This window comes from Fundulus heteroclitus, chromosome 24 (genome assembly GCF_011125445.2).
Source record: "Fundulus heteroclitus isolate FHET01 chromosome 24, MU-UCD_Fhet_4.1, whole genome shotgun sequence".
Taxonomy (NCBI): domain Eukaryota; kingdom Metazoa; phylum Chordata; class Actinopteri; order Cyprinodontiformes; family Fundulidae; genus Fundulus; species Fundulus heteroclitus.
Window position 1 is genome coordinate 3121342 of NC_046384.1, and position 24429 is coordinate 3145770.

Sequence of the window (24429 nt, forward strand, 5' to 3'; positions counted from 1 at the left end):
TTCATTTCAACCATGGTAAACCGTTGCTGTATTGTGGGCTGTAACAGCGCAACACATGATCGCCATGGGAAAAACATAGAAAATGGGTTAACTTTCCACCGCTTTCCTGCCTGGAGGCGCAACCACGGGAGAGACAGCAAGCGCAATGGAGTTGTCGGCTCGCTTGGATCGCGGCTTTAAGACCACCGATCATAACTTTCCACAGTATCCCGATGTCAATGAGAGTGTGTTCCCTGCATTTTCATTCTGGTAAGTTAAAGATGCACGGTTTTATTTTATAGCCTACATTGTTTCTTTCCTTCAGCCGCGACACCACATACATGCACATAAATACTAAAACGGCAGCGGGAAAAGGCTCAAATACGTGAGAAACCTGGAGGGTTTAGGGAGGGTTGGCAGTTAACGTTACTAACTAAACCTTTGAAACACATAGCAGCTAGTTAAAAGTACATTACATGCGTGAGTGGTTGTTAGCACTAACGGTTAGCAGGTGCCAGAGCCCGTCTGAGCACAGCTTACCTTTGTATGAATTACTGTGTTTCCACTGTTTGCTGGCTTTATGATCTGCAGCTCCTGAACCCATCCATTCGTAAACTGCACATGAGACTCCAAGGACTTGTAGCTTTGGAACTTTTATGAAGTATAGGCGCTCACACCACAAACAAGGTAGCCGAAGACGTCCGATATGCAAAACAGTGGCAACAAGTGGTCGTCGGCGCTCCATAATAATGCTGATTTTGTCAACATACCGGTCCCTGATTTCTCTATTTAATGTGTCCCGGTAAATTTCAGATCCTTTTCGGGATTTTAACATATTTTTTATATCTATTCTTTCTCAACTCTACTTCTACGTCTCTTCGTTCAACAACGTTATGTCAGAGGTATTTTAACGTTGCGTTGCTGTCAATATGGCCGCCACGTCCCACAATGCAACGCGGATCCCGAGCCCTATTATGGCAGGGTTGGTCCTCCATAGCCAACAGCCAGAAAAAAGAAAAAAAAAACACGCAACCCTCTTTCTAGACAAGATAAACTAAAAAGCGTTGATCGGAGTAACTTTCGTAGGAAGGTAGACAAAAAAGACTGGATGGTGTACGATGCTACATGCTATGTTAGCATTAGCACCTCCTGTGCTACATGCTAAGCTAGCATTAGCACCTCCTATGCAGAGCTGCAGGCTTATCCAGTTTTCTGGGGGAAACCCTGTAACGAGTTGTGATGAAGAGGAGGAATCCATCAGCTGCTGAAAACGGCTCCTAAACTTTAGCTCCATCCACACAGTTAGCATGAAGAAGGAAATCTCCAAACCTGATGGGTGCAGCAGAACTCTGGGCTGGAAAACATCCCCCATCATTGGTGTCTCCTCTGCTGCGTCCTGCCGCTCTTTGAGCTCCTGCTTCCCTCCAGTTTCTCCGCTGTGCCTCCAGCTGCTGGACTTCTTTCCAGACTTCATCACCTGCAGCAGCTGCTGCTCTCTTTCAGCCTCACCAACACTCCCGATTCTGGCCTCACAGCAACACAAGGACAAAGAACCCGGAAGATCGACGTAGCCGTCTGTTTGGGGGTGGAGAGACGTCAAAACCATAGGCATATGAAGAGCAGGCCGCCATCTTGGGGCGGTCACCCGCTCCACTCAGTTGCTGATTTTTTTATTTTCACGCTTTTTTTTCTGCTTCAAACTTTAATGGAACACTGAACCATGGTTCTATTCCAAGTGGGTTTAACTATAATAGAATATTCTGATGTGATGTAGAAGTATTTTGCTAAACACAGCCAATTTTCAGCTTGATATCAGTAGGAGAAATTTAAAATCAAACATTGGTGTTGGTTTTGTGGACTTTGTGTTTGTTGTTTAACATTTGTTAAACTGCTGCTCCCAATATTAAAATATTACTAATGGCAAAGGAATAAGGTTATGAATTTCTCAGGTAGGCACATAGGTCTGTGTAATATTCAGTAAACTTGTACAAATTTACAGGAGGTATGATGGGAGAAATAAACAGAAACAAAAAACCTGGCTAGATTCAATAATTGAAACAATCATTGTTCCCATATTTATAGAGGGGAACAGGATGCTTCACACAGCTGAAATAACAGGTTCTCCATTGATGGTCCTAAAAACATTTTTCTCTTTTTAAATGTGAGGGAATATGTACAGTGCTTAAACAATACATTTTTAGAGCTGATTACACAAAACAAAACAAGACATTAACGATCACAAAGTAGCCACTAATTATTTCCACTGCTGTTTAAATGAACGGCTATCCGAAAGCAATTCTGTTTTATGCATACGTGATGGGGCCACTGAGCTATATTAGCTCAGTGGATGGGGCTGACGTAACATTACCGATTGTGCTTCCGGGTTAGATCGGGTTGTGATGCGCCCACTGAGCTATATAATACATGCAGCCAGCTGCTGCAGTGATGAAGTCTGGAAAGAAGTCCAGCAGCTGGAGGCACAGCGGAGAAACTGGAGGGAAGCAGGAGCTCAAAGAGCGGCAGGACGCAGCAGAGGAGACACCAATGATGGGGGATGTTTTCCAGCCCAGAGTTCTGCTGCACCCATCAGGTTTGGAGATTTCCTTCTTCATGCTAACTGTGTGGATGGAGCTAAAGTTTAGGAGCCGTTTTCAGCAGCTGATGGATTCCTCCTCTTCATCACAACTCGTTGCAGGCTTTCCCCCAGAAAACTGGCTAAGCCTGCAGCTCTGCTTAGGAGGTGCTAATGCTAGCTTAGCATGTAGCTTAAGAGGTGCTAATGCTAGCTTAGCATGTAGCATTGGAGGTGCTAAAAGTATAAGTACCTCTCCAAAATATGACTTTGGTAAAAGTCCAAGTCACTGACTGAAATGTTACTTGATTAAAAGTCTTAAAGTATCTGAAATGTCTTGTACTTAAGTATAAAAATTACTGTAAAAATATATGTACTCAAGTAATGTAATAAAAAGTATAAGTGAAAAGTAAAACAAAGCAAACGCAGTTTGAATGACATTTTTTAGATGTTGGTAAACCTTGAAAGTCAAATTTCCTTAAAATTATATTAACAACCAAGTGCAGGAGAAATTTAGACCAAGTTTAGACAGAAATACAACCTTTTTGTAAGCTTTAAGTTTTCCTTCTTCAAGTAAGGTCAGTGCTATGCACTTTAAAATTGTACACAGCCAAGTGCAGGCAAATGGGGTGTATACTAAGAACATGGTGAAGTGATAAAGTGATGGTTAACCTACAGGAAGTGGTAAACTTGCTAATAGATACACCTGCGGTTGCAGGTATCATTTAGTTAAAATTAGGACTCCCGGCTCTACTATTAGATACTCTACCTAATTTAACCTGCTTTACTACTGAATCAGCTTCTTATCCTGTTGGTGGTGATCAGGGGCAATTCTAGGATCTGACCTTTAGGGGTGCTCAGCCCACAGTGTTAACTGTAAATCCTGACAATGAACAGGCTTTCCATTTTTAGTCCAGATATAAGATTCTTAGAGTTGACACAATTTTGAGCTAAAGCTTGTCAAACAAGCTACAATATAGGCCCATCCAAAAGCAGTGACAAACAGATTGAAATGTTTTCACTCGATAAAACCTTGTGCATTTGTAAAACCTGCATGATGGCAATAGTTAGACTAGCTATATTGATAAAAGTGAGGAATGATTTCCCTAAAGACACGGAAGTAGGGTTAGCTTAGAAGTAGGGGACTGATGCACAAAGGTTGCTATCACTACATTTAATAGTAATTGTCTCTCTTGGTTACAAGAGAGACAAATCTAGCAGTTTGTGTGTGTGTGTGTGTGTATATATATATATATATATATATATATATATATATATATATATATATATATATATATATATATATATATATATATATATATATATATATATATATATATATATATATATATATATATATATATATATATGCACTCTCATGTAAGACATAAGCCTGCCATATATTATGACGGTCTCATGACCAGTCCATGTCTGAAGCGCTTCGGACACAGATGCTACATGTGCAGAAGTGAATATAGCTGCAGATGTAAAATGCTCAAATACAAATAGATCCAAATAGCAAGATTAGCTGAGTTCTGTTTTTTTTTTTTTTTTTTTTTAGCAACTAAAAATATCTGTGGTCCCATCATGGTCTGATTGTGACACAAAGATGCAAGGGCGTAGATTTGATTTGAACTTTGGTAGGGACATCTACAAACAAACTTACCCTGGTCTGACGTCATTGGTCCTACGCAATATGCATGCTCCAATCTTTTGATGCTTGACTTGGAGGTCAGGGTGCGTTTCGTCTGTCTAAAGAGAAAATCAGCATTTCCTGCAAAATTGTATAACCATGACACACACTAGATGCTGTTTGTTAATGTTTAAAGCATCACCAGATCTGATGAGACATTTTTCCATTTGAACTACTAGCAACAGAGACAGACGGTAAATATGTGCCTATTAAACCAAATATAGTCAAAATATGTCTGTTGTCTAGAATTATCCTGTATTTTCTTTAGAATATATAGAAATGCACATAAACCCCACCCTCATTTTTTTTTATCTAAGATACTCTGTCTAAATTATAAAACAGCAAAATGATACATTCAATTATACATTTGACAGATAAATGTAATGTATTTACTCTGCACTGGAACTAGAAATGTAACCGATACTGACAGCATTTCAAATATTAAATTCAAATTTCAACAAATGTACAATTGGATTGTAGTTGCTCTGTGTAGCCCATTGCATGTAATTTATCTTAACATTCCAAACACATTTCTTATATCATATATCTGAAATGTAGATAACAGCTTCTCCTTACTAGGGCTGGGTATCATCTAGGATGAGCCGATTCGATACGATTCTCGATACATAGCTCAGCTTGCTTTGATTCCAATATCGATATTTATTACTTTGAATTAATGCTCAGTGATTCAATCACCAAAATCAGCCAAATATTATGTTTATGTTCTATTTATTGATCACAGACATATTAACAGGAAAATAAAGTGCATTTGCTTCAATGCATTTAACGTGTCACAGAAACCAAAAATGTGCCCAAACATCTGATTTTAGGGACAAAGGAGCTTCTAAAATCCTGTCGGCCGTTCCACAAATTCGTCTCACTTGCTCTCCTTCGCTGTGAACTGTAATGGTTGCGCTGTAATAACGCCCCCTAGAAGTTGGGAGGTATATCGATATTGAAAGCCAGAATATCGATATTAAATCGTTTTTAAAAATATCGATATTAATCTTTATATCGATTTTTATGCACAGCCCTACTCCTTACCTACATCATCTCAGACAACTAATCATTTGTGCTTCGAGTTGAGACACAGTGGCTCTTTTAGCACCTAATCTGCACAGCGATGAATCAGATTGATTTGTTGTTTGTATATGTTTAAAAAGACATGATAAATTACACTGAAAAAATCACATTAAAGCGCAATTGCAGTATTACATTTTTTTTTTAACAAAACCATTCAGCCTTAGCACTCATATTCTTAGTTGCGTGTATCTAGCTGCTGTTGTCACGCCTCCATTGGGGATGGAGTGGTCGTGGGAATGAACAGTGGTGCTGTGGAGCCAAACTTGAAGCTTTTGGCAGTTTGATCAGTTTTTGTCTCATCTGTTGACATTTTGGAGGAATCTCCTACATGGTTGTAACAAACTCCAACAGGACTTCTTCTGGCTGTCTTCTCACCACTTTACCATAACATTTCTAGCTATGAGACGCACCAGAAAACTTGTCCTGTGGTCAGATTGTCCTTCCTGAGCTGCTGATCTCTGCTTCTCCTCCAGAGTTTCCATTGTCACCTTGACTGCTTCTCTCATTAAAGCTCTTCTTGTCCATCACCTTCTGGCAGGACTCTGCAAACTGTGGCTTTGGGGCAACAAGAGGCTCTTTGGACCTTCAACAGTGGCTGTAATAACTTAACTGGCTAAAAAAGATAAATAATCTACTAATGTTTTTAACATAGATATAACAGATGCAGAATTTAGCAGTTATTAAATGTTTTTAACAGAATAATCACATTAAATTCCACAACAGAATGACCCTAAAGTTACCGGTGATCATTTCTAAGGTGAAACTGTCAGTTCCTGAGGTTCAGTTTTCTCTACACTGCTGATCAAATCTTTTTCTCTAAACTGAATCTTTCCCATGGTTGTAACATTGTAAAGATCTAGTTGTTGATAAAGCATGTAATGTGTTTCAGTGTTGGCTGCAGATGTTAAAGAAGAGGCTCCTGATGAACAGAGTCCTGAGGGGGAGCAGCAGGAGTCAGAGCCCCTCCACATAAAGGAGGAACAGGAGGAACCCGGGGTCCATCAGGAAGGAGAGCAGCTCCTTGTGAAGGAGGAGACTGATAGCAGCTTTCCATTAACTGCTGCTCCTATCAACAGTAAGGATTGCTTTACTTTGTTTCTGTGTCCTGTGTTGTAGCTAAAGGCCAAAACTCTCTGGATTCATCAGCTTCCTATCAGACTAAATGTCAGCTCAGTCTGACTCTACGTGCTCCCATCCTATTTCTTCAACCTCTGACTAGAGGCTCCAGTTCAGATCTCCTGACTCTCTAGGTCAAGTGTTCATGCTAGAGTCTGCTGGTCTGTGAGGAAACACAAAGCTGCTCTTGCTGCTGGAACAAACTCAGCCAGGATCCCAGTTTCACCGTCAGATATGGTGGCAAAGTAAAATGTGTTTATTTTGGGGAAATTATAAAATAAATCTTCAAATCTCAGCCTGAACAGATCCCAGTTTCTGATCAGTGTAGGTGTTGTTAAATTATTTATAGTGCAAGATTGATTGCAAGTGGCTCTTTGACTGCTCTCACTTAATGAATTAAACTAAGGAATATTGCCCTGTTTTTCTTTTTTTGTTGTTGTTTAATTCTTTTGTTCTGTGTGGGATTGTTTATGCATTCATTTTTTTTTTTTATGCATTCATAACTAGGTGACTATTCCTGTAATTTGAAGGGATTCTAATGGTCTCCAGGACCAGAAACATCAAAATTGACTAAGAGATTGGAGAGCAATCAGCAGCTCTGTAGTCTTGTTTGCTTTTTCCTCTCCCTTTCTTTCTTCAGACTTGTGCGTCAACCTTAAAGGAGCTATAAGTAAAACTGACACCTTGTGGCTCAAATTGGTACAACAGCTTGCCAATCACAACAATCTAATATGCCATTCTAAAACAGTGTGTTGCTGTTGTGAATTTTACTTACACATGTTAGGTCTGTTGAATAGTTTTATTAGTGCTCTGCCATGCTAACCTATTTACATTTCTGGATATAAACTCAAACTGTAAAAGCTGAGACAATATTTTTTAAACTAACAAGCAGCAAATTTTCTCATCTACTGTTCATCTTAGATTTGCTGAATAGGGTGATTAAGGTAAAATGTCTTTGTCATAAAAAAGATGCACCTGTCACTCAGCGCAGGAGTAGAGGGATATCAGGCACGAGAAGCAAAATAAAAAAATGGAAGTGGCATCATAACTTCTGCTATATGAGCACATCTATAAAGGACTTTATTTTATAAGCAGACCATGTAATATATAGAACTACTGGATTAAACTGAGGCTGAACGTGAAAAGAAAGCATCAGTTAAAAATATTGACAGTGGGGGTATTTATTAAGCCATTTCTGATTTTTTTTTTATACCTATTAGCTGATACTATTTATCAGATTTATTTCTCTAAAACTAAACTTTACCATGGCTGTACCGTTGTCAAGATATACTTTATCATAACGCATGCAATGTGTTTCAGTGTTTTCTGCAGATATTGTAGAAGAGATCACTGAGGAACAGAATCCTGATGTGGATCAACAGGAGCTGGAGCTTCGCTGCATAAAGGAGGAAAGTGAAAGAGTCTGGGTCAGCCAGAAAGGAGAGCAAATACATTTGAAGGAGGAGACTGAAGATACCAGGTTTCCATTAACTGTTGTTCATATGAAGAGTGAAGAGGGTAAAGAGAAACCTCTATTGTCTTACAAGTCAGACTTAAATAGACACATGAGAACCCACAAAGTAGAGAAACCTTTTGGCTGTGATGCTTGTGGAAAAAGATTTTCTGATAAATCACATCTAAACAGACACATGAGACTCCACAAAGGAGAGAAACCCTTTTGTTGTGACCTTTGTGGAAAAATGCTTTCCCAACAATCACATTTAAAAGAACACATGAGAATACACACAGGAGAGAAACCCTTTGGTTGTGATGCATGCGGGAAAAGATTTTCCTTTAAGTCAGTCTTAAACAAACACATAAAAATCCACTTGAGAAACCAGGCAAGGGAGAAACCGTTCAGTTGTGATGAATGTGATAAAAGGTGTTTCTCAAAATCAGATTTAAAGAGACATATGATGATCCACACAGGAGAGAAACCCTTCTGTTGTGATGTCTGTGGTAAAGGATTTTCCTTAAAATCACATTTAAAAACACACATGAGCGTCCACACTGGGGAGAGACCTTATGGTTGTGATGCTTGCGGTAAAAGATTTTCCGCAAAGTCCAGTTTAAATAAGCACATGAGCATCCACAAAGGAGATAAACCATTTGGATGTGATGATTGTGGAAAAAGATTTTCTGCTAAATCACATTTAAACGAACACATGAGACTCCACACAGGAGAGAAACCCTTTTGTTGTGACCTTTGTGGAAAAATGCTTTCCCAACAATCACATTTAAAAGAACACATGAGAATACACACAGGAGAGAAACCCTTTGGTTGTGATGCATGTGGGAAAAGATTTTCCTTTAAGTCAGTCTTAAACAAACACATAAGAATCCACTTGGGAAATCAGGCAAGTGGGAAACTGTTCAGTTGTGATGCATGTGATAAAAGGTGTTTCTCAAAATCAGATTTAAAGAGACATGTGATGATCCACACAGGAGAGAAACCCTTCTGTTGTGATGTCTGTGGTAAAAGATTTTCCTTAACATCACATTTAAAAACACACATGAGCGTCCACACTGGGGAAAGACCTTTTGGTTGTGATGCTTGCGGGAAAAGATTATCATCAAAGGCCTGTCTAAAAAAGCACATGAGCATCCACAACGGAGATAAACCATTTGGTTGTGATGATTGTGGAAAAACATATACGTCAAAGTCAAACTTAACCAAGCACATGAAAATCCACTCAGGGGAGAAACCTTTTGGTTGTGATGTATGTGGTAAAAGATGTTCCTCAAAGTCAGATTTAAACAGACACATGAACACCCACAAGGTAAATAAATCTTTTAGTTGTAATACTTTTTCAGAGCTTCCCCTACGGTCTTAAAAGCTCTCAAGTAGTATAAAGTATAAAGCTCTCAAGCTCTCAAGTAGTATAAAGCTTGTTACTCCACATTACTCCAGACTTTTTGAATTGAGAAAGATTCCTGGAGAGGAAGCGAAGCGTCTTCAACCACGAAAAACAAGTCCAGTTGCTTTGTTTTTTACCTTTCTTACTTTTTTTGGAATGACCATGTCCTGGATGACTGAGAATCTTCACCAGCGATTCCTCAGACAAGTCTTCTAGTTCTCTACTAGGGTTATTTTTTTAGCAATATGGTGAGATTATTGTCTCTAATATGAAGGTAACAGACTCGCTGAAGCCGCCCTGTTTTACCGTTTTGCAGCAGCAGGTTGGAATAACATTTTAAGGCAACTTTGAGTTTTGGACACATGCAGAAACCCTGTGCTTCCCCCATGTAAAATCTTTCTTCTACAGATTTCAAGGGCAGCACCTGTGGACTCCGTGTAAGGCGGGGTCCGGGGCAGTTTAGAGGAACGCACCTAACAGCTGCGCTGAAATAGCAGTGGCCGACTGGCTGCGTTCCTTGGCAACGCAAGGCCTCAGTCAATCATTCCCCCAAAATGTTTAAGTGTATGTGATGGACGGTTGTACTGGAACTGAATTTTCGATTGCAATGCAAATTGTAGTTGACAATAAAATTGATTGATTGATGAATTGATTGATTGATAGTGCTACAATGCCTTATAAATTAAAACTGCACTTTCTAGCTGCATAGAGTTCAATTATAGTTTAATGCAGGTCAATGTAATCTATATAAAATTGTAATGAGGGGAATATGCATTCCTTGTTTCTATTAGTAGGACTGTTACCACACAAACTGTAAAGAACATTCAGTTTTTAAAACAATTCAGGATATCACAAAACTGGCACCGGCAATGCATGCATTCACTGTTTGTGTGACTGTGACTGTCTGTTAATTATAGCCCAATAAGGACAAATACTGTCCTTAAACATTAAAAAAAACAATATTTAAACAAATTTGAAACATGATTTATCAGGACACGGGTTACATAAAGAAGTCTGATCAGATTTTTATTAGCTAACAGCAAGCAGTAACTGCATTTAATTATATTTTTTAATCTATTGATATTTATTGACAGTCTCAATAAACCAACAGGGGAGAAAACATCAAAAATAACAATCCTGGTGTAACAAGTCTCAAACTGGTAATTTGCATAAATTAATCTAATTCATCTAAAATTGAGCTAAAATCAGTAATCTGAGCAGTGTTAGTATTGTAATGAATAAAAAAGGTTTAACCATTTTAAATAGGTTAGAATAAAATGGTCTGTAAGATAAGCAATATGGCATTAGAAACTTGGGGTAAAATAGGATTTGTTACAAAAGAAAGTTTTGCAACATATTTTGTTTTATTTTGAAGAGCTCATGTTGAGAAAGGAAATGGTGTAGGGCTTAAGAATTTTTACTGTTCAGTCATTGGTTGAGAGTCATGAAGTGGGAGGAGTGCAGGAGGAAACAGGATGTAATATTGAGCATGAAAAGGAGGCTTGTCTATAGAGAAAAAAACGTGGCAAATCTGGTTGAAAAAACTGGTATTTTCTCGATGTTTAGACTTTCAACTCGGCAGTCTTTGTAAGAACATCATCTCTACATCTTTATTTCCAGCAACTGTGTATATTTCAACTGGGAATTTGCAGTATAGTGGTCGAAGTACTGTAAGATAACTCAGCAGACAGATAGAGACATAACAAAGGTTTCCAGTGTAGGAGCTTCCAGAGTTAACAATCATGCAGAAGGTGAACTTAAGTTAAGTGTTTATGTTACGATGTCTGAGGACTACATCTTCCATGGACCTTTCTGTTGCCTGCTAATTTCCAGTGGACTGAGGGACTGATAAAGGAGCTGACAACATCCTACATCATCTTTTCCTTTCCAACTGGGGCTGAAGTGACATTGGGGTTCAATACTTTTCCTTTGGAGTAAGGTATCACACTTCAGAATCACATCTGGCCTGCTACAAGTTTTTTCCCTGACCCTTTTTTTTTAGATGAACTTTAACTATTTGCCGGCTTAGGTGTATGATTGAGAGTGTGGTCCCACACAATTTGATTTTAATAGTTTCGACAACTGAGAAGCTTCATTCATATATGTTCAGACATCTCAACTTTTATCAAAAGTTAAGAGTGAGATTACGTTAATTTTTGGAGGGTGGAATTGACTGGACCCTGGAAGAGCCGGTCCAATCAACTCAGTCACATTTTTATCCGACCAGACATGGAAGTATAAATGTATTACTTTAGTTAAAAAGTGAAAGAGAAGTATTAACACGTTCTTGTTCAGTTAGTGGGTTAAAACAGAAAAAAACACAACTGTTCAAATAATACTGAATAAAATAATAAAGTAGTTTTAAGTTTACCATATATATATATATATATATATATATATATATATATATATATATATATATATATATATATATATATATACACACCATTACACATTAATCTATGGGCTTGTTTATCAGTGTACATCTATAACCTCATTGGTGAATCAGGCTGAGATTCATCAAGCCTCTGTGGTCTGACATTTTCCCCTCAGCTGCAACACTTAAAGCACACAGGGGTTCACACTGCGTCTTTACGCATAATCCAGCTGCTGATTTTTCCCTCATTTTAGCTCCATGCACTTCTAGTGTGGTACAGTTTATAACCATCATTATCACCTTTTACTGCAACAGGTTTCTCATCTTAGTCTCCGCGCTCACCAGACAAATGTCCTCTATGGCGCAGGGCGCTCTGGTGCATAATTATGCAAGCCCAAGGCAGAGTTTGAAGTTGTTCTCTGAGCGCATTTTGTTTGTGGTCGGAGCGGACGGAATGATTACTTTCTGCTTCGCTTTTAGCCCACTAATAGTCTTAAAGAGTATAGCACTTTTTATGCATTGCAACCCCAAATTTGATGAGTATAGTCGCAGCTTTTCAAGCTCTGCGTCTCACTGGTTGCTAAGTTACTGTAGAAAAAAAAAATTATAACGTCTGGTATCAGTATAATTTATACTTAATGATACCGGTTTGAGGCTTTGAGGTAGGTGGATTTTACCCCCGTTGTTGCGCTGGATGAGAGGAATAGACAGTGGGAAAAATGCATAAATAAAGGCTGAGTCTCGGGGTCCCTTTAGAGGGAAGAGGAGGAATGACAGGTCTGAGCTAAAACCGCTGATGTTCCTTAAAACGACCTTATTAAAGTGCGCTCTAAATTACATGTAACATAATTTGCACCTGCACTGAAGAGCAAGGCGATGCAGTATCCCACCACAATGTACTGAATTACGTTTTGAATGGTGGCCGCTGATAAAAGCGCCTGGGTGAGAGTTGAGAGCTCTGTATATGTTGTTGACCAATTGTTCATCTTTGGGTTTTAGTTCAATATAAAGTTCCAATGTTCAAGATCCTGTGTGTTGTCTAGTGGTTTCTAAGTTAATATTTTCCCCCCAAAAAACAAGCAAAGTAAGGTTTTATTATATTATTGCATGTGTTTGTATTACAGTGTGTTCACAATCCGTTATTCCTATACGAGGTCAAAAAATGGCAAACTTACCGGGTTGAAGGAACTCTTCACGAGACCTGGACCGTGGTCCAAAACTCCAGCTGAGGGGGGGAGAAAGGCTTGACGGCTACAGGAAGTGACTTATTTCAGTTTTCTTTTTGTTTTTTATGCAGTTGTGCAACCAAATATTTAGCAAATATTAAGCACCAATAATTTTGTCCAGCCCATGAAATTATGTAAAAAAAATTCTTTTCCTTCTTTGCTTTTTGGTGTTGCCCCAATTCACATAAAGGGAAATCAACCTGTTTAAAACAAACACACATGTAGCTTAAACAGGTTTTTGGGGAGAAATGCTTCATTTTCTGGAAGAAATAATGACATAACTGAGGACACCTTTAAAACAGGCAATCAAGTAACCTAACTCACTGCTTTTTGGGTTTTACCATTACCTATTTTTCTTTACACCATTTTTTATCTTTGTTCTATTTATTAAACACTAATAATTGTATGTGATGCTATAATATTCATAGCAGGAAAGTTCTTCCAGCAGAAAACAGAATCCGATCCTAAGTGACCTGATGGAACCGATATTGAAGGCTAAGAAAGTTGGTTTTTGGTGCATTTTCTGCAGAAAGCAGAAGGATGATGTCGTTTTAGACGGGCCGCAATAAAATCGCTTCGACTCATCAATTTCTCACTTTTAAAGTATCTTGTAATAATGCGCTGTTTAGAAACGTACAGCTCACACTGGAAGACAGCAATTCATCTCCCAGACAGCAGATGTCCCTACAGGGGAGCTGCTGGTACCTGCAGTAAAGGAAACCACAGTGTCTAGATGTCTCTGACTCTAAGTATAGGAGAACCAACCGTTTTGTCTTCTACTGATGTGACGTTCTCTGGGTCAACATTGGGTTTTTATCCGAGCTGCTCTTAGAACTTCAGAATTGTGTGCAGGTTTTATTTTGCTGTATTCACGTGCGGTGATGTGAGGAATGAAAAGCATTTAAATCTGACACAAAGGTAACCGGGTCCGATTACGGCCCGTAGAACCCAGAAAACCCGTTTGATAGGACCTGTCTGGCGGTACAAAGTGGGGAGAAGGATCCTTCGAAGCGACACATCAGTCTAAAGAATCAGATGAGGGAATGTTATTGACATCTGTGAGTCTGAAGGGGGTTATTAACATTGTTCTAAGACTTTGGAGTCCAGAGAACCTCTTAGAACTGTTCTCCACACATTGGGAGAACATGGATCAGTGGAGAACCTTCCCATGATTAGCTGACTCACCAAAAATTACTCCAAGAGCTCATCAACGCCCTTATCCAGGAGGCCCCAGAACAACATCTAAAGCTCTGCAGGCCTCCGTTAAGGTCAGAGGTCACGGCTCAGATGGCTAAAAGTGGCCTCTGTGTCCAGAACCTGTTCTACTACTACTAATGAAGACACAGAACACGGCTCAAACTAAGTCCTTAAAAGATAGGAAGCATGTTGCTGTTCCAAAGATAAAGAAAAAAAGTAACATGTCAGATTTGACATGGCATGGGAACGCCACATTGATGATGCAGGAGCTGAAACAACATGGAGTCATTGATGAGGGCGATGGAAGCTCAACAGCAGGGTAAGTCGTTACAATATTTTAAGTTTGTTCCGTTTCAAAGTGAGGAATCGAGGACAGGGCTTGTCTCAGGGCTGTGAGCAGAGTCCTGAGCGGCTGAAGTCATTCTTTCAGCTGCCGCGTAGACATCAGTCTGGTAGCTCGTAAGGCGGCTCTTAGTTTGTTAGCTGGTTAATGACAGGAGCTTGTTTACATGCCCAACTTTCCCTGATTGAATTTAAACGTGTTCAGATTAAAAGGAAAGAAAGTATTCTGAAATCACCGTTTATATGGGCTCTAAATCATATAATTTCATCATGACGTGTTTATTTGCACCAAGATTTATTTAAAGTAGAAACTCTCTGACTTTTTTGTTCCATAAAATAACCACAGAAGTGGACCTGCAGCTGGTTCGGAGATGGCAGAGAACTCCTGCTGTTGCTGTTGAGAGGAAATGATGATCATCCCAAAATGTTCTGCAGAGCTGCAGCTCCATCCTCCACATGCAGGCGCTGTAAATTCATGAGTTTAGATGGACGCTGATCAGATTATGGATCATAAACCAGCCTTCTCAATTTCATTCTGATGGTAATAATCTGTTAATTTGCTGACAAAGTCTGAGTTAAGGTCCTGAATGAGAGATAGGAGCAGGGCTCTAAACTAACTTTTCAAGAATCAAGATTGAAAAGTTATTATTGTTATGTAACCATAGTGAAATTTTGGTGAGACTCTCCGAATGATAAGAGTCAGACCCAAAATAAAAACAATTACAGAAAAATGAGACAAAAGCATCCCTAAAGGTCACTCTCAAAAATGTTGAAACTCTCAGAAAAAAAGTGTGAAATTTAGAAATTTAGAAAAACTTAGAATAAATGTTGATGGAAGTAAAATATGCAGAAGGACAAAAGTAGCATGTAGCATTTACATAAATGCAACTTGTGCTGAAACAGTCTATAAATGTTTCATTCTGAGGTTCTGGACTAGTCCAAAAAGAAAACCTATTTCTATTTATGTAAACATGAAGTAATATACTGAGGAAAAATAAAGGCTTTTTCTGTAAGAACCGGGCTCCTGGTGGTTTGAAGAGCTTCAGTGGCTTCATGAAGCAGAGCTGTGTGAGGAGACTCTGCAGGTGATGATCTGTGGAGCAGAACCAAGAGCCTTCAGACCAACAAACCACCTCCTGATCAGCCCTCTTCCTCAGCTGGAGCTTCAGCTTCTGGCTCATTCCTGGATTTTTTATTTTATTTTATTTTTTTTACCAAAATCTGTAATTTTTATGAGAGAAATGGCGCCTGAGAACCCTTTCTGGTGTGATGAGCGGTGGCTCAGAGGAGTAAGAAGTGAGCTACAGAGTCACAGGTTGCAGGTTCACCTCCTGGACTAGACCACTTTTACCTCCAATTTCCCTCTATTCAAAGCAAAAAGCAGCAAGATACCCTCTGGAGTTGAACCTACAACCTTTAGGTAACAGTAAGCCAACCAGCATGTCTTCTTACTCCCTGAGCTACTCACTCATCTACCAAAATATCCACGTTTCTCGCATTTAACTTAAATTTCGGGGTGTTTTTGCAAAAAGAGGCGTCAACATCCCAAAAAGGGGTGTCAACATCCCAAAAAGGGGCGTCAACATCCCAAACCTTCGTCTCCTCCTGGAAAACAGCCCAGCAGGTCCAACCAGAACTCTGAGCAGCTGGGTTCTGCTCCACAGCTTCTGCTCTGCTTCTACTTTGAGTTTAAAGCCTGGGAAGGTGCAACACCGCCTGGAGCTCTGATTCTGGTCCAGTTCATGAAATACAGATAAAATAGGTGGATATTTGCTAAATATTGAAGAGCTGTTCACCTGGTGACGAAACAGACGTGTTGAAGAGGAATAAAAGTCCAATTTAAATCAAGTTACAATAGCAATGGATTTAAAAAAATAAACTTTGAATTATCACAAGGGTTCTGAAACTTTTCAGATAACAACAGATAGATAGATAGATAGATAGATAGATAGATAGATAGATAGATAGATAGATAGATAGATAGATAGATAGATAGATAGATAGATAGATAGATAGATAGATAGATAGATAGATAGATAGTCCCTGTTGTAATCAACCTATTTCCTTAATTAGACCAAAGTTGAGGTTACCCCCAATAAAAGGAGAACAATCCAATTGCTTTGAAAGTGCATAAAAGTTTATAAAAGAATGAGGGGTCATCAACATTTGGACCATATAAATTGACAATACATAACTTTTGTTTGTGAACAGATATTATTATAATGAATCTACCTTTAGGATCTATAATCTTGTTTAATATCATAAAACTAACGTTTTTGAGGATTAAAATAGCTACTTCTGTCAATCTAGAGTCAAAGCAGACAAAAACACATTAGGAAACTCAGGAGAGTTTAGATTTTCTAACAGGTGTAGCTGATTCTATAATAATTAAGCTCCATCATATAATAATAATTGAACATGTTGATCTCACAATGGAGAAATTCACTTCTGCATCTTAACCCATCCCTTTGGGGAGCAGTGGGCTGCCACTGTGTGGCGCCTGGGGAGCAATCAGGGGTTAAGGGTCTTGCTCAAGGACCCAGAGTGTAGCCAGTTGGGATTGAACTGGGTACTTGCATCCTTCTAAAGCACACTGCTCTAACCACTAGGCCACCACTCCCCATGTATCAGAGCTCTGATTTTATATGAGAGGAGAACAGCAGAGATGTGCTCAGTTACAACTCCTTACTGCTCTGAAAACACACCCTGTGCTTCCTCTCTCTTTATTGTGTTCAGGGAGGTCCCTAATTAGAAACCATTTATGATGTGACATTCAAGATAATACAACGCCATTCACACAGTTCAGTTCAGGTCTTGGAAAAAGAGTTATATCTCTACAGGCCTTCTGCAATGATAAGAGAGACAGTTGAAAAACATAGTATGAGGTAAGATGAAGCATGGTATATGTTCCAGTAAATAAATGACAATAATAATCAACACAAACAATAATACATGAGAGATATCAGTCATCTGAAAAAAACTTTAATGTCTGAATAAACTCAAACCTTAAAACCTTTTAATAGTAATGAGTAAATATGTGATAAATGCCATAAACATGGTAAATAAAAATTAACATGTAGAGAATAATAAAAATAATTCTAACAAAACAGCAGCAATATTTTCATGTCCTCAGCAGCCAGTTCAGGATACTCATGTGAGAGGGAGGCCCAAAAGTTTGCATGATTTTCCTGTTGGAATCTGACCTTCAATGTTCTGTCACAGGATAACTCCAAGAGCTGTTCTTCTGTTTTACCTCTTAAGCCATTTCTTGTTGCAGCAGGTGAAAATGGATCAGCACCCAGTCCCAGGCATCAGTGTTCACATCAGAGAAATATGAGCTGAAGTTCTCACACAGTGACGTTAGGTGTGAAGTCACAACATCCCTCACAATAGCAACAGACAGCTTCTCATTGTTTAAAAAGTCAGTCAGTTGGGGGAACATGTCTGTTATTCCATCGTGTATTCTTATTCTTCATAAATGTGATTTTGTCACTAACTTTAAGGATAGATGTGTAGCTTCCTTGGATGGAGAAGCTGAGGCTGTTCAATATATTGAATATATCTGCAAGACAGGCTAACTTGGCAATGCAGTCTGGATCATGAAAGAAATGTAAATGTCAATTTTTTTCTTTCATACATTTATCCATTTCTCTGCGTAGCTCAAAAACTCTCTGCAACACTTTCCCATGAGACAACCATCACACCTCAGTGATAAAGCAGTGCGTCATGTTCAGCATCCAGATTTGGACAAAGTTGACCAAACAGCTGTGATTTCAAAGCTCTGGATTTCACAAAGTTAACTGCAGTGATATCTGTGTTCAGAACAGAAGATCTGGGTCCATGTCTCTGGAAGCTAGTGCCTGCTGATGCAGGACACAGTGGGTAGCTATAACACATGGATTGATGGATTTTATCCACGCTTTAACTCCACTCTTTGGGCCGGTCATCACTGCTGAGCCATCCATACAAACAGAGAGACATTTTTCCCAGCTCAGTCATTTCAACCCTTCAGACCACTAAATTCTTCTGATTCATGCCTAATCTGGTAATTTGCTTGTAAGTGTATAGCATTTTAACTAGACTGACTACCCCAAAGCGCTTTACAACCTGTTGTTGGAAGCTGACTTCCTATATTCTACCTATCTGGAACAAACATCCAGAAGACTGATTTCTTTTAAAGGATGATTACAGGCGCGGATTCAGGCGGTGGCGCAGGGGGCGCGCGCACCCCCCTTTTGGAGACCAAAAGTATTTTTTAAAGAGCCCGAAATTTAAACATCCTTCATAGAATTAAGATTAATAGCAAGTACCTGTCATTTAGAACGCACTGTGACGCCGGCGTGGCATAAATTGTCGTCGCAATCACCGATACTGGCGGCGGCATTTAGTGCCCAAATATGGGCAGTAATGGCGGCCTGACGTCACATCCTGTTTTGTTTTCAGCAGAGGCACTGCACTCATACAGCTGTGATAAACAACAATTATTTCGGATTTCCAGAGGACTTCACCATTGAAATTTTCTAGAGCTATTGTTGAAGCAACAATGCCCACGTGCATGGCAGTTTGATGTTGTAATACATCGGTTAAAAGTGGAAAAACATCACAAAAATAAGGAGACCGCTGCTGCAGCAGACAGATTCAACTCACTGTTCCTTTTTGGTCTCCTTGCCTCAAACTGGGCTGGATTTCGTCAAAAATCAGGTTGCTGTCAAGAAAGTCTTCTATATATTCCAAATCGCTCTCAGATGATGATAATAAATCCATGAAACTCCATCACTATCGCTAATTAATCCATCACTCTCTGCCGCACCGGTCGTGGCCATCTTAGATAACAGTGCGCAGTGACGAGCCTGTTCTTCTTCTACAACTACTACTTCTTCTTCTTTTCTTTTTTCAATAGTGGTTGGCAAACAACTTTTAGGTGGATTACCGCCACCTTCCAGATTGGAGTATGGATCAACCTTAATCTTATTTTCTCCCCACAGAAAAACAGTATGATGATTGTTAGAAAATGTTGATAATGAGAAAACATTGAGTTCTCACAAGTTGTGTAAAGTTGTAAAGTAATGCAATTTCAGGAAACCTTTTTTAAGTTTTTTAAACGGGAAAGTTATGAAAATTAAATTTTTGTTGCAGTTTTTGAAAAGTAATGAAAAAAAGAGTGTAAAGTAAAAAAAACATTGGACATTGACACACATACAATAGTTATTGTGTAGTGTGTATTGTCTGATCTAAACCTTTTAGTGCCACATGAGTTTTATTGTTAAAACTAAGAATCGTCTCCTTTATGAAGACATACTAGGCTTAAAACTATTGCCAAGCAACTTGCATATGATGAACGATGAGAGTGAGAAAGAGATCTTTACATCATATAAAGATGATCTACCATCAGGATCAACATTCAGGCAGGAAGTGAAGTTGTGGCACACAACGGGGTCATCATCAGTGGAAAAACCCAGCTCTCTCCCTGAAATTCTAAGGATAACAAATATGAAGTGCTACCCAAACATTTCTATGATTCGTCACCTTCTGTCAGTTATACCTTTTACCAGTGCTTCTGTGGAACATTCTAACTCTGGCCTTAAAGCAGTGAAAACTTTGCTGAGGTCAACAATGGGACAGGAAAGGTTTGTGGCTTTGCTACTTATGTATGTCCACAAGGACATTCATTTAGACATCAAGAAAATCATAGACATATTTGCCCAGAAGCATCCTAGAGGGTTGACATTCATAAACCCATTATCATTGTCATCATAAAGTTGAAGGTGTTGTAGAAGAGAACAATATTCTTTGTCAAGTCTTACAGTTCTATTATAGGCTTATGGCTTAACTTCACCTTACATGTTCATTGGTTTAACTTACTTTAAAAAAAATTCTCAACATGGTTTATCTTGTTAAAATATGTTAAAAAAATCCTTTATCACTTGAACTATACCAAACTATTCTTAAGTCCTTGGGTCTTTCTAAGTATTTTTTTTCTTAATATAGTTTATATGGTTAAAATATATTGTTACATGTATACATGTATATTTTTAAAACTCTTTTGTCACTTGAACCATACCAAACTGTTCTTTAGTCCTTGGAAATTTTAATATCATTTTCTGTATAAATATCATTTCTGGAAATAAAGAAAATCTTTGTTTGATTAATTGTTGATAAGGATCATTTTTTCTTCAAACTACTTTTTAACCTTGTGCATGCTGTAAAAAGCATGAGATTTTGACTTAAAAACCCATTTTCAATTACAATAAGGTAATCATGCTAATGGGGTACCGCGCACGTGACATCACCGTCTCAAGAGCAACGCCCCTTTTGCCGCTTAGGTAGGGCATACAGGAGAGAACGCACGGATAACCCAGCTATTACAAGCGCAACAGAACCAGCGATATGACCGACTTTGCAGCCATTAAACTTTCCCAAGACGATGTCCCAGGCACACGGATTACTGGTCGCACTGTCGAAGAACACACCAACCTTCAGCTCAAACGATGGCTTGAGGTTCGAGGGCTTAAAAAGACTTGAAAACTGGCCGAGTTGATGAACGGTAAGCTTTGTTTTTTTTCCCTGCGCGGCGATCATGGCAGCGTCGGCCATTTTTTTTTGTTGTTGTTTGCAATCACCGTCCAGGAATGGGTATATGTTTAATGTTTGTCTCATTTGAAATGTTTTTGAGTAAGCTATCCTGGTAGCAGGCTATCATGTTAGTGCCTGCTACCATGATAGCCTATATGCTGTCATGGTAGCAGGCGCTACTTTATTAACATGTCGGCCACCAAAATACTCTTACCTTGACTTGATGTCGCTGGAATTGGGTCAGGATGTTCTTTGGTTGGGCCCTTTCCTCCGACAAAATGCTTGCTACATATGTACTTGAATTTGGTAACTTTTTCCGGGTTGAACTGTTGTGCAGGCCAACCGCCCCGGTGTACCAAGCGCACACATTTCTCCTTGGCAGTCTTGAAGAAAACATCCTTCATATGCGGCCGATCAGTGTAACTCGAGTCGCTGTTGCACGTTCCATAGCAACAATGTTTACAAACCATGGTCTTAGATTTGGAAAAAGCAGTCGTTTACCGAGTAAAACCTAGGCTAACGCACGTCTCTTTTACAGCAAAACAGCGGCGGGTTTCCGGAGTTTGCCCCACTGCATACCACGTGATGTGACGTCATCGTGACGTTGTGTTTCTAAAAATAGCTCGCGCGCGGTACCCCATTGCACCTATGTTCATCCATTAAAATTATTATCAATTAAAAAACCCTTAGATGGATAATTAGGGTAGTGTGAAAGAGTAAAGATGGCATTCTTTGGTCATTTAGCCTCACATTGTCTCGACCCCATGACCCTTGACCCCACGACCCTTAGGTGCGCACCCCCCTTTGAAAAATCCTGGATCCGCCCCTGGATTATAAAGACATTTGCTTAAGATTGATTTTAAGTGTTCTAGTTAAACTTTTAACTGAGACCGCATTAATATTTACCCTTAGTTTCTTTTTTCTTGTTTTATTTTGTTTTAATTTTACACTTTTATTCCAACTGATTGTTTTTATTTTTTGACATTTTATTCATGTAAAGCACTTGCGTTGGCCTTGTACTGAAATGTGATATTCAAAAACTTTTCTTGTCTTGTGTTTTATGGTTTTTCATGTGTGTCTTTAAATGATCTTTTATGCTAAATCTTTTTCCGCAGAGATCACAACAGAAAGGCTTCTGTCCTGTATGGATTCTCATGTGTATGTGTAAACTTAATTTATGGGTAAATCTTTGTCCACATACATCACAACAGAAAGGCTTTTCTCCTGTGTGGATCATCATGTGTCTTTTTAAATTTGATTTATGGCTAAATCTTTGTCCACATAGATCACAACAGAAAGGCTTCTCTCCTGTGTGAATTCTCGTGTGACTGTTTAAAGTTCCTTTGTCGCTAAATCTTTGTCCACATAGATCACAACAGAAAGGCTTATCTCCTGTGTGGATTCTGATGTGTTTTTTTAAATTTCCTTTCTCGCTAAATCTTTTTCCACATAGATCACAACAGAAAGGCTTCTGTCCTGTATGGATTCTAATGTGTCTGTTTAAAGTTCCTTTCTCACTAAATCTTTGTCCACATAGATCACAACAGAAAGGCTTCTGTCCTGTATGGATTCTCATGTGACTGTTTAAAGTTCCTTTCCCACTAAATCTTTTTCCACATAGATCACAACAGAAAGGCTTCTGTCCGGTATGGATTCTTGTGTGTATGTGTAAACTTAATTTATGGGTAAATCTTTGTCCACATAGATCACAACAGAAAGGCTTCTCTCCTGTGTGGATTCTCATGTGTTTTGTTAAATTTCCTTTTTCGCTAAATCTTTGTCCACATTGATCACAACAGAAAGGCTTCTCTCCTGTGTGGATTCTCATGTGATTGTTTAAACTGTATGTTCCAGTAAATGTTTTACCACAGTCTTTGCAGCTAAGCTTCACTCCTCTGCGGCCTTTCCAAGATGACTCCACATTTTTCTTCTTTGAAGAACATTTCTTATATCCAGAGTCTGACAAGTGTTTCAGCTCAGAGAAAGGGTGATCTACATCACTGTAATCTTCATCCTTCTTACTGTCTTCAGCCTCTAAAGAAATAGAAGCATCTCCATGATCTTGTATCCTGATGGATTCTTCATCATTCTCTTCTGGAAGCTCTCTGCCTTCAATTTGGTCTGGATAAAGCTGTGAGACCAGCAGAGACTGTTCATCATCCAGAGTCTTTATGAGAGGAGGAGAGACTGGAAACCTGATGGTATTAATCACCTCCTTCCCATTGAGCTGCTCTCTTGGCAGACTGATGTAGACTCCCTTCTGTTCCTCCTTTATGTGGGGGGGGCTTTGGGTCATGCAGGTCAGCAGGAGGTCTGTGGTCTAAAGAAGCTTCTTCTTTAACAATCAGCTTCTTCTCAACATCTGCAGGGAACATTGAAACACATGATGTACATTAGAAAATATTTGGATCTCAGACTGAACTGAGGCACATTTTAATTAAGATACATTTAGTACATTTTGTTGGATTAAATTCTTTGACAGAACATGCAGAACAGTAAAACACAGAATAAAATGGCATGACTGTTATAACCCCTACAAGAATTCAGTTCTTTGTAGAGCTACCTTTTTTAACTTAAAGTGCTGATGACACAACATTGACCTTTTCAGCCATGCTTTAAAACAAAATGTTAGGCTTTGTCCAATATGCCTCATGTGTCTATGTCAAGACATACAGCGCAATGGATTATAAGGTACACCATCAATTTTTAAGAAAACTTAAGGGCTTTAAGTGTCCTTTATACTTAGAAAATACAGTAATAAAATGAGTGCAAGGAGATGTCATTTTGTTCAAACGGAGAAGTTTTGTCTATTCTGCCACAACTACAATATTTTGAAGGGAAAAGGGGTGTAAGGGGAAAACACCTTTTCATTTAGAGAAATACTTAAGCTTAGCGCCAAAACAGCAGAAAACAGAGAGAGCAGAGTTCCAGGTACAATCTAAAAGACAGAGCGGAGCAGGAGAGCCAGCTGAGGTGGGGAGCTAGGGGGGGCATCCCTAGCAATAACAGAGAGTCAGACCCGGCGGCTGACTCTCAATCATACAATTCAACCAATCAAATCAACGACAGAAGGCAACATCCTAGCCAATTACGGCTGAAGAAGGGAGTGTCGTTGAGTCAGCCTTCAGAGACGCGGCAGCTCGGCTGTGTTCACCGTCGGTGTCGGTAGTGCAGGATAGATATTAAACCCGCGACTCATGAAATTTACAAGCGCCTTTAGAAAAAAAAACAAGGCCAAAGTCGCATGAAATGAGCAGTGTTGGCAACAGTGAGTGTGTGTCCGTCTTGCTACAGTCTCTAGCAATTTCTTTTGTCGCTGTTATGGTCTAACAAAGTTAACGCGCATATATATATATATATATATATATATATATATATATATATATATATATATATATATATATATATATATA

The 24429-nt window shown here is 39.0% G+C and overlaps 3 protein-coding genes across 3 annotated transcripts in view; 2 read left to right on the forward strand and 1 right to left on the reverse strand.

Moving 5' to 3' along the window:
* LOC105921678 (NLR family CARD domain-containing protein 3) overlaps nucleotides 1–24429 on the forward strand; it is a 1041521-nt gene that overhangs the window by 948910 nt on the left and 68182 nt on the right. The gene's annotated exons all lie outside the window — the stretch shown is intronic.
* Nucleotides 6370–9424, forward strand: LOC105924043 (gastrula zinc finger protein XlCGF57.1). The gene is made up of 2 exons (XM_036128320.1): nucleotides 6370–6402; nucleotides 7764–9424. Coding segments are annotated over exons 1-2 (1515 nt in total). The 5' UTR covers nucleotides 6370–6401; the 3' UTR covers nucleotides 9278–9424.
* LOC118557865 (gastrula zinc finger protein XlCGF8.2DB-like) lies at nucleotides 21778–23128 on the reverse strand. The gene has a single exon (XM_036128340.1). It carries the CDS (start codon nucleotides 22842–22844, stop codon nucleotides 22050–22052), a length of 795 nt encoding a protein of 264 aa, XP_035984233.1. The 5' UTR covers nucleotides 22845–23128; the 3' UTR covers nucleotides 21778–22049.

Excerpts from the sequence above, each read along its gene's own strand:
- LOC118557865 (XM_036128340.1), bottom strand. The coding sequence starts at position 22,844 with ATGAGAATCCACACAGGAGAGAAGCCTTTCTGTTGTGATCAATGTGGA.